The sequence below is a fragment of the Colossoma macropomum genome, unplaced genomic scaffold, assembly GCF_904425465.1.
Source record: "Colossoma macropomum unplaced genomic scaffold, Colossoma_macropomum, whole genome shotgun sequence".
NCBI lineage: Eukaryota > Metazoa > Chordata > Actinopteri > Characiformes > Serrasalmidae > Colossoma > Colossoma macropomum.
The window spans coordinates 2,752,058-2,763,515 of NW_023495267.1; the positions used below are offsets into that span (position 1 = coordinate 2,752,058).

Sequence of the window (11,458 nt, forward strand, 5' to 3'; positions counted from 1 at the left end):
GCATGAAAAATACAGGATTTCACTCAATTGGTGTTGTGATGGTGGTGGTCATCTTGATATTTGCAGTGACTCGTCTCTTTAAAAGGATAAGAAGACCAAAACATAGCAGCAAAAAATCCGCCACTTCAAAACCAAGCCCCCAGACTCCCTTACTGTAGGGGTCTAGCATTCATGCCTGTATCTTTCTCTTGGTGAATGCCACACACGCACTCTCCCACCTGTGGAGAATATGGTGAAAGATCTGATCATATCACTGTCTCCACATCTTTGTAGACCAGTGCAGATGGGCTTTACATCACTGAACTCTCAAATGGTCATTCATTTTTTGTAATAAGGGGTTTATGCACTGCAACCTTACTAGAATATCCCTCTCAATGTAGTTGTAAATAGACTGTTCTTACTGACAGTCTAACCAGATCATGTATTAACATTCAGTCACGTCAACAGTTGCTCTCCATTGAATGTGTACATTCGACCATTATTTCCAACATTACTTACTGATGTCTTTTCCATAGATCTAAATGCAGATATTTCTTTAGTCGCTGTTACTATTGAAGCACTAGTCAGTCGGGCAGTCTTTGTGATTGAAGGATTTATTATTTGTGCATGATTGGCAGGAGCTTCAAGTCACTTACTGTAGATCTTGCTGAAAACAGGGCTTTAGGAACACTGCTTGAAAAATAATAAAATAAAAGCACAACTTTTCCTCTGCAGGCTGCGTAGAATTAATGTCATCTGTTTATAGCCGTAGAAATACTGTTATACTTTCATTTAAATGAAGATTATTGCACTTAACCATGTACAAAAAGTACATGTAATTCTGTTCTTTGGCACCATTGGTATAACATTGTCACACAGTACAGTGAAAAATACCTAAAATGTACTAGTGTTATTCATAATTCATCTCATTCATTCAAACAAGATAAAGGCTAGAATTAAAACAAGTAAAAGAAAATTAAACAAACTGACCTACTTAATCTGTCCAGTTCTAGTTCTATGACTTCCGGTGCGACCAGCAACAAACCAATGAAGGGCTGTAGTACACAGCATTAAAGCTTTTCTAATCAGGGATTAAAAAAACATCAAACACTTCAAATTTTGAGAAAAATGGCTCTAAATCAAATATGTACTGCTACACATGAATAATATCACACCAATGGTGACTTGTCAGTGATTCTAAGCATTGGCTACTGAATTATGGTATGTTCACATAATCACTTCTAATAGTCATTTTTGTTGAACTTTGAGTCCATTGTGAGCTGACCTTGAAGGGTGCAGCCAATCACAACAGGGTATTTCTTCCCACTAAAAAATGGAGAATACCAAACAACTGATGCATTGCGGTATTACCTGAACTGTACAATACTCAGTTAAAAACAATATCTGACTGCAAGTAGCATTGGAATAGCAAAGTGACGTTTCTCATAAGCACCCTCAAGAGTGCTGGAGTAGTAAATTTTGCTGCTGTTGAGAGCACCGCACACCAAATTTGCCGTAATAATGTGAACATACCTTTACTCTCTATGACAGTGTTCATGTCAGTCTTTTCATTAAATTACTCTTTGGCATTTCCATAATGGTAAAACGAGATAAGAATACATTTTGCTGTGGAGAACTTTTCATTTACATGAAAGTGTAATACTCTCTGTTTTTCTCCCTTTCCAGTAACTAGCTGTTACTAAAAAAAAACAAAAGGTTAGCATGGCTACACTTGCATAATGCTAATTTGCCACTTCAGGCCTACTTTTTTAATATTAGCATTTTTGGATGGTCTTTTCACACTAAGTCTATGTATTTTATGTAAATGATATAATATTACCAATAAGTAATTATGTGTCCTGGGTTAGTTAATTACTAAAGGTTTCTTGAAGCTCTCCTGAAGAGGACTGAATTCATTCAGTTTATTTTGGCTGTTAGTATAGTTCAACAGCCCTTTTGTACCGATATTAAACTCTCAAATCTGTAAAGTACTGATGATTGTGTCACCACAGGATTAAAAAGCCACACATCCTATGCAGTATTTGCACTGTCTATTTCATTTCTGTCTACGGTTTGTTGAAGTGGTTCCTACTCAAACCGTTAGGGTTAGCTGTACTGAAGCTTGATCCTGAATTATTTGAGGTAGCTAGAGTGTTATTTGCCACTCCACCATCCACTGCAGACTCCCCGCTATCTTGAGTTTTAAAGTACACCACATAGAAAATTGGTAAGACAATACCAATGAGCAACATAGCTATCACAGCGTTCCACCATTGGATGCCCCAGTCCGCACCATAGCCATTCAAACGCTTGCCTCTTGAGCCCCAGTGTCTGGCTTCATCAGAGCTGCCTCCAAACACCTCCTCCTGTGCCTCTGTGTTTTGGATCAGGCGCTCAATGTCATTGTCCACTTCTTTGAGGAAGTCCGTATACTCCTGCACCTGAGGCCTGACAGAAGGGCCTTCCCCAGAAATGTCCTGCAGCTGGTCAGGAGGTGGTGGCGATGGACTTGAAGGCCTTTTCTGAGGATCCTTCAGTTCAGGGTTAGTCTCTGTTAGCAGACCATGCTTCTTCACAGGGATTCTGATGGATTTCAGCGCATACAGATCCTGATCTTTGAGAAGGTTGTTCACTCGTTTAATGTCAGCCACCTGAACAGCGACAAAGAAAAATACATTATAATGCAAGTTTTAGGATGCCCTGCCTTTTCCTGAGTGATGCTGGATTTTTCCTGTAACTTAACTGACTGTTCATTAAGCAAGAAGAAATGCCTGCACAGGTTTTTTTTTTACGTGAAATATTATTTTTACCCATTAAAGTGTTTGACAGTATTCTTTTCCAAACTATTGTTAAAAGCACATATTGAAAGTCTTTTACCCAGACAAAAAGGTTTAAGTGCTAATGAGTGCTGACATCAAAAGGGGATAAATCAAACGGGGTATTGCATTATTGCCAAGGTAGTAGACCCAGACAATACCCAAAAATATTGAGCATGGTATTTGTAGTTAAAAAAAATCTAAATTATTTTATGCAGATCACTATATTCATTGTTTTTGAAAGTATCTTTAAATGTGGTCCTACTGGTTCTTTGTTACTCCAAACATGAACATTGAAGAGCTCCTTCTGGTGCAGGTTCATGTCAGCTTTCATACAAATAGCGCCCCTTGGAGAAACTTCAGACTGCAACATGTGCTTTAAATGATTCCAAAGCCAATGTCCACGTATTTACATATTTAAAAAATAAGGTCTTTTCTGTCGCTATAGCAGAGTCAGCTATAAATGTCTCCGGAAAAGTGAATTTACCATTGCCTAACAAATTTTAAGGCCCCACCATAACCCACTGTAATGGCTACAAAAGTGAATAAAACATTACTTGCACATATTATTTAATATTATTTAGCAAGCAGTAAATTAGTCTTCTTTAGTTCTGTCAGTTCTCTTTCCCAACACGGTTATTGTCTTTGAAGCATCATCGGGTTACATCATTCATTGACAATATTCGATAACCTCGCTCTATTGGCCAGACCTATAGGGTAATACTTTTGTTAGTTGTTTTTTTAACATCTTTTCTATATAACATATTACACGCAAATGAAAGTAATAAAAAAAGAAAGTGACATTGAAAATACCTTGCATCCGTACTGTAGGGCCAGTTTATTGAGATTGTCCTTATGTGAGATTTTTCTCTCGAGCAGTAACAGGTCTCCCACGCTGCTTTGCTCCTGGGAGGAAGTGTCCCGGTTCCGTGGGCGGAGTTCCATGACATTGAGCTCCTCATCCTCTGAAGAAGCACCCAGGTCTTCCTGTTTGCTTCTGAACATGTACACCTGCCCATCCTCGCTGGCGTGTACGTCCACCGGAGCCTGAAAGGCTTGGGGGAGAGGGTCCCCGCGCCGCATCTCTACAGTTAGACATAAGACAAAATCTCAGCTTTTAAAGAAATGGTTAAAATTGCTGAATATGAACCAGCTCTTGACTGGTCCTTAGGGCCCCCGCTTATATTGTCCATATTTTTTGCTCCAACCTAACTCACAATGTATAGCGATAGAGCAGAACCATCTTGATGGCCCTGAAGACCCGTTTAGCATTTCACAAAAAAAAACGCCAACCAATCACAGCAAGGAACAGTGTGAAAAAAAAAGATTTTCCCCATGTGTGTTTCCAAATATTGTATTGTAAATGTATTCTAAATGTATTTTGAATATGTTACTTTTTTACGTATTGGAACTAAATACAGCACTGAATAGACTTAGAGAGTGTATTCAGCTATCACTACTTTTTCAAAAGTATTTTTCCCAACCTTTCTAGTACATACCAAGACCAGGAACCAGATCAAACGGGCAGGAAAACCACTGCCCTAGAGCAAGGCTGCTCAAGGCTATTAGCCCACGAGCCCCAACCTTAACACATCTACTTGTAATGTTCACATGTTCCCAACCTCTTTACATAGATCATGTTATATTAGTGCTAGGGCTAGAACTAAACCTTGGAGGGTGCAAAGATGAGGAACAGAGCTGGGCACCCTGACCCAATGGGCCATAATGACAGTTAATGAATACAGTTGAACAGTTTTTTTTTCCCCCAAAAATTAAGAATGGCTCAAATTGATTTCTTTTTAAGTTATCTGGCTGCACACTAAAATAATTTATGATCTGTTTTAGTTTCATAGATTCTTACAGTGGTGAACAGCTTCTTCACAAGCAATCCATGCAGTTTAATGATAGCCCTCTGTACCTTTCCTTGTAACTGTCAAGTAAGACGTTTACATGCACACCAATCGTTATATATTTTGCTAACTAAGCTTTTAAAAGTGAAAACTGATTGTTGTTGGCTTTAATCCTTTCTATCTAACTTTGCCAGCTGTGTTGTTTCGATGAAATACACTGACTTGTGGGCTTTATCCGTGCAGCCTTGTCAAGCAAAACTTGGCCACTGCGTCAGATATTTGCATATTGGATGTGTTTTTTCTCATTTGTTTCCCTTGTGTGTGTACCTCCTGTTTGGTTACCCACCTAGCCATGATGTTATTGGCTGTATGCACACATTACCATGTGTCCTGCAGCTGAGAAGATTTTAACACTTACTGTACACTACATTGGCAACTTACAAAAATGATGTATATCACTGCTGTCTTAACAAAACCATGCTTCTATTTTATTTTTCAACTTTGACTTTTGTAAAGTTAACTGCTTTACCATTATTTAAGTAGAGGTCCAGGCTGATATTGATAAGACTGTTTGAGATAAATGTAAATGCGTGCATCACTCCACCAACGCCAACAAGGACTTCTTGTGGCACTTTCTGCAGTGCTACACGTGTGATGACAGCTTAACAACGCTAAAACAACAAGTGACAAAAGGTGAAAGGGCTCACACTTTTAAGTAACTTTAGGTAAATCTTTAAGTAAATATTGACAGGTGCTGTATGGCAGGGCTGCAGTCTAAGTTGTTCTAAAGGTAGACACGTTGAGTAGCTGTGATTTGTGACAAGCTGTTTGTTTTTAAGGAACTCATACAGCCTCTACAGTGTGTGTTAAACCTACGGTTCTCTCTGATCAAAATACACGTTTTGTTGATTTTCAAAGTGAAAATAAGAAATACATCCTCTACAGAGAACAAACTTATATATGGCCTTTTTCAGCAAATTTAATAGCACATTCTCTATTTATCTGCTGAGTTCAGCATACTGGAAAAAAAGTAAAAACACAAAATGTGCCGTAACTTTTTCTGATGCCATATTTTATGTTTTATTTCTCCCCCCAATGTCAAATTGAGCAAATAAACAGTAATTGTGCATTGAAATGTGCAGATTTGTGTTCTCTGTAGAGGATGTGTTTTAAAATTAAAATGAACAGAACAAGTAATTTAACTGGGGTGCCCAAACTTTTGCATACAACTGTATTTCTAAAACTGAAGTTTAAAGCTGGATTTTTTTCTTTTTAAAGAAACTGAAAAACTACATTCTACTCACCTCTCAAATAAGAAAATCTAATAAATAATGTGACAAAAATTAGCTACATAAGTTGCACTTATTTTTGGGATAGTGATGATATCTAACGTATTATTTTGCCTGTTACTTTGTTCTCTTTTAATGTATAGATAAAAGTACACATTCAAATTCATTCACATTTTCTTAAATTGCTTCTCTGGGATATCGAACTCAAGTACATATTATTTACATACTAAGACCGGTTGCTTGGACATGACATTTTAAGTACAACTTATCTTTAAAGCATTTTTTAACTAATGATATCAGCAGAGGTCAGTGGACATGGTCTGACAAAGGACAGCATGCCAGGCTGATATTAATATTTATTTGACATGGATTTGGACTTGTAAACTCTTAGATTGCTCTACGTGTCGAGTCTGACACAGACTTTTTGTGGCACTGTCTTCAGTGCTACAAATGTGATGACCGCTATACAACACCAAAACAAACATGAGTGACAAAAGGAGAAAAGGCTCGCACCTTCAGGGGGAAGATTAGATGTCAGTCATGTTAATTGTTACAAAGATGGAAGAGTAAAAAAAGGAATGCTCATATTTTCAAATGGTGTGAAACTTGTACATGTGCAGAATTAAGTGCATAATGAAGGGTGCATTTCACACTGTCAGGCTGAGCTAGAGTGCATGTAAAATGGCCAAGTCTTCTGAAACAGCCTGTGAATGCTGATAGCAGACTACAGTACAAAAAAGACTCTATAACACTATCTAACAAAGGTGTTTACTAATTCAAATCACACTTCAACACAAGTGTAAGGTGAAAAGCTACGATTTGTAGGTTGTATATTCCTCGGCTTTACCAAATTAAGCTGTGATGTCTCACGCTAGGTTTAGAACTCGGAGTCCAACTGAGCATTACTTCTTACAGCAGTGGTAAAGCCCTAGAGGGCTACAGGCAGAAGTTCTCATTCTCGCACTGTTCAGTACAGCTAATGAGCACATTTCATTGTTTGATCCCAAAACTGAGTAATGCCCACTTGACCCACTTTCTTCTAGCTTTTTGTGAATTCAACTCAGCTGCACTGTATTCACAAATTCCTGTGTTCCTCTTTCCAGCCCTAATCTGATACACCTGGGTCTAATACTCAGCTGTTTCTTCAGGCTGTTAATTAGCTGAATCAGGTAGGCTGGAGCTGTGAATAAACACTAAAAGAGCAGGACTGGACACCAAGGTGACCTGCCAAAACTTTTTCCTTGTTGCTGCAAACAACAAGAGCAGATGATGATGGTTTCCTTGAGTTTTCATTTCCACAACTTTAATAAGAAGGCCACTTTACAAATGTGAAACAAACACAGAATCCTATTATGCAAAGCAAAGAGTGAAGCATTCAAAGACCCAGCACTTCAGATGCAGAGGTCTGCCTTTCTTAAACAAGTCACTTAAATTGGAATTCCATCAATGTTTCAAAATTTGTGCATAATTAAACAATTAAGATGTAAACAAAGTGATTCAGAACGGTTTAATTTGAATTCCTCTGTTCTAGAGAAATTTACTGAGGGAACTGCTCGCAGCAGTGGTGATAGGAACCAGACGTCCGAGCCTCTAATAGCTACCTCACAGAATGAGGTACCCAAACTTTGCCTGACGCCTGAGACCTAAAAGTTTGATTTTACGAAACTTTTTGCTTAAAATATTATTTTAAAAACACATTCATGGTGGAGAGGTACATGCAGGACAAAAAGCAAAATAGTCTGCAAAGAAAACACTTTTTACGACTAGGGCTAGAACTAAACTTTGTGGTCTTCAGTGCTACACATGTAACGACTGCTATACGACACCAAAACAAACATGAGTGACGAAGGGAGAAAGTGCTTGCGCCTTCAGCAGGAGGATTAGACACCTCTCATATTAATCATTTTACAGATGGAAAAGAAAAAAAAGAATGCCCATATTTTCAAATGGTGTATAACCTGTCCATGTGCAGAATTAAGTGCATCAGGAAGGGTGCATTTTTACATATTTTAAAAAATGCATTCATAGTAAATAACACGTCTCTTTGTGTTGTCAACATTGCAACCTCTGGTTCCTATAACCCCCACAATAAAGAATTAGAGTAAGTGAGCTTCTCTACAATTAACCATTTCACATCAAACCACTCGGAGTGTACTTACATCTCAGTGATTGAATTGTGCAGAAATTTTCAAAAATCGGTGGAACTGCCCTTTAAGATGAATCATACAGATTTATATATATATATATATATATATATATATATATATATATATATATATATGCATGCACACACGTATATGGACCTCTGCTTGATTATTATTATTATTATTATTATTATATAATAATAATAATAATAATAATGATAGTACTAACAATAAAATAATCATTATTATTTGTATTATTACTATTATGATTATTATTATTATTAGTAGTAGTATTAGGCGTCAAGATGTAGGAGAATGCATAAGAAAGTCTGTGTTCTCCCAATAGAAGTACTTTGTGGCCACGTTCTTCTCTTATTGATTAACAGACCAAAGGTAAAAGCAAACTGATAAGACCTGACAGCTTCTCTGGAAGTCTCTTCTGTTAAATATAAAACGTTAAACGCCTCTGTTTATTTTTTCACGCCTGAAGTCCTCACTGACTGAAGATCATGAGGGTAACAGAGAACTGTGTGTTGTGTAAACGCAGCCAGGAGGCCGGAGTTCGGTAAATCCTGACAGATGCAGATGCAGCAAGTGGCACCTACAGCATTACATTGACGCGTATTAGACTTTCTGTGAACATACAGTTTCTGTTTCTGTTGCTGTTGTACAGGCAGTGGTCCCGCTAAGCCAGGATACAACACTGTTACACACAGCTGTAGTTTAAAAAGTTGCTCCAAGGTTAGACACGTTGAGTGGCAGTAAATCAATAACAACTATTTGATTTTAAGGAACTCACAACTGTTACAGTCTCTACAGTCCGCGTTAGATCTAAGAATGAAACTGACATAAACGGGTTAACTAGTTTCCTTTCTTACAGAAACCGAATAACCGCAATATCTGAACGCTACTCACCTTTCGAGTTAAAAAGCAGCTACATAATCTGACAAAAATAACTCCAAGTCGCATCGTAGAAAGTTCTGGTTACAGGCGAACATGATTGTTATCACTCGGGCAGTGCTCTGAGTGACAGGAGCCATAGCCAATCCCATAGCAGCTTAAGAGCGCGTGTTTCCTAACGTTCACGCCCCTATCGGGTTCTGATTGGCTTAGCCCAGCAACGCAGATCTACAAATCATGTATTCATTCGAGCGTTGCTCAAAGTTCAGACGTCTCGAACTAATAGTTATATTAGCGGACAGATGCTTCAGATTGTTTGTAAGCGACAACTTCGTACTTTGAAACCACACATTCCGATTTTAATTGTCGGTATTAGCACAACGCTAAAGACTTAACTGACGATGACACCCTACTGTGAAGTTTGGTTGAAAGCACACACGCCTCCTACCGACGTGTCAAGGCACACAGCAGTCCTTTAAAGGTGAGGTGGCGGTTAGGCAGGTCAGGATCACCGCTTTCTACAGCTCCGCTTCAGAGCAGCCCGGCTTATTAAATCAGACGAGTAATGAAAATTAGTCTGGAAAAGATTTTGACCAGGAGATGAGAAATTCAGTTTAGTTTACCAAATCGAATCTTTACTTTCCGTTTAAATTAATTGATTGTCCAATGATTCATTCATCCAGTCATCTTTGAAATTGGGTCTGAGACTGAGAGAGAATCAGTTAGATTTTCTTATTTTGTTTCTGGCAGCAGTATGTCAACATCTACAGTATATTATATATATATATATATATATATATATATATATATATATATATATATATATATGTGTGTGTGTGTGTGTGTGTGTGTGTGTGTGTGTGTGTGTGTATATTTCCCCTTCCTTTTTCCACTTTCCATAAAAATGTGATTACCTTTTGTGATTTAATATTACTTTTATGATTGTCACTGCTTTCTATTAGACTTATAGACCCATCCATAACTAGTGCGTGAGAGCAAGCTGATGTATTTCCAAGTTTAAATTACTGATTCATTCATTCCTTCATTCATTCATTCATTCATTCATTCATTCTAAGCATACAACACATACGAGTCACATAATGGTCCTACATCACTGAGTGTACTGAAAGCTGGAACAATACTGCAGGCTAATAGAGGACCCTCGAGTCAGGAACCCGTCTTACAGTCTTTCTGTTCTTCCAAAGCTGCAAATACAGATGCAGGCTGCCAGCTGCAACCATCCAACTACTGCTGCCTGGTTCATGTATCCTTGCTGAACACAGAAGTTAGAGATGCCAGTAGGAAAAACTGTTTCCCAGGGTCTGTGCTACAACCAGAAGGTTCAGGCTCTTTATTTGCTTAAAGGGGAAAAATTTCCACATAATTCTAAACATGTGAACAAAGTCATGCAGCGTGATTTGATGTGAAATAGTTAATTGTAGAGAAACTTAACAACCCAGACATCTTTATGATAGTGGTAATGAGAACCAGGAGTCACAATGTCTATGCAAATATAGCCATTTTATTTACTGTCCAAAACCAGTGAGCCAAAATGTGAGTTTCATATGGAAAGTTGATGATAATAATTAGTGGTAAATCTCTAAAAATAAGTTTTATTAGGGCTCTGCTTTGCCTTACAGTGCCCTGCATACTTTTCCACCTTGAATGACTTTTAAAAAATACATTTTAGACCAAATGTTTTACCTCAAAAGTTTTGTAAAGCAATGTCTCAGGCATCTAGACCTGTCTGACATTTCAGGTGAGGAAGTGGTTAAAGTACATTGTAATTTGGAGCGTAACCTCTAGGTGGAGCCATTTATCTTCAAGAAATTGAAATAACTGATTTCCAGTGATGATATGAATCACTCATCCGTGAAAGGTTACTCCCGGTCAAAGCTCCTCTTTCTTCTGCTTTGACAGTTTTGCTTCTGTGGATCTTTGTGATCATTTCAGAAGGTTCTAAGTGGGCACCCTCATGAGGACTTTGTGGAAGCCGTTGCGAGTGCTCCCAACGTCCAAAGCGTGGGGTTCATTACAGTGACAGATGAGTCAACTTGGAGGCCACGCTTCTAGAGAGCGATCAGGTTGTCTCAGTCACTCGCGTTAAAGCACAGGTGAGTGAGCAGGCCTCTTGGCGTACGGAGAAGGGAGCGAGCCTGCCTCGACTGATCCTGCGCTGGACGCTGATGGACGGAGCCCTGGGACACTTGTCAGACCCCTCTACGCTTGGCCTCTGTCTTGCGTGCTTTGTTTGGGCAGACACGTACACTCTGCTTGCTGTGATGGGGCCAGAGGTACAGCACTGAGTCAGGTTTAGGTCAGAGCGTCTGACCAAAATAAACATGTGGAGCGCAGTACGCTCGGACTCAGCCTAGCAGTCTTGCTCTTCTTCTCTGAGGAGGTGAATATGTTACCATCTTAACCTCAGGAACTTGTTTGACCTGAGGATGTTTTAAGTCCAGAGCATACAGACCCCACAT

The 11,458-nt window shown here is 38.6% G+C and overlaps 1 protein-coding gene across 1 annotated transcript; it reads right to left on the reverse strand.

Annotated features, from left to right (window-relative positions):
* Nucleotides 1-575: 575 nt before the first annotated feature.
* On the reverse strand, nt 576-9,103 carry lysmd4 (LysM, putative peptidoglycan-binding, domain containing 4). The gene is made up of 3 exons (XM_036561747.1): nt 8,994-9,103; nt 3,609-3,880; nt 576-2,630 (listed from the first exon to the last, which is right to left on the reverse strand). Exons 2-3 carry the CDS (start codon nt 3,876-3,878, stop codon nt 2,046-2,048), a joined length of 855 nt encoding a protein of 284 aa, XP_036417640.1. The 5' UTR covers nt 3,879-3,880; nt 8,994-9,103; the 3' UTR covers nt 576-2,045.
* Nucleotides 9,104-11,458: the final 2,355 nt, after the last annotated feature.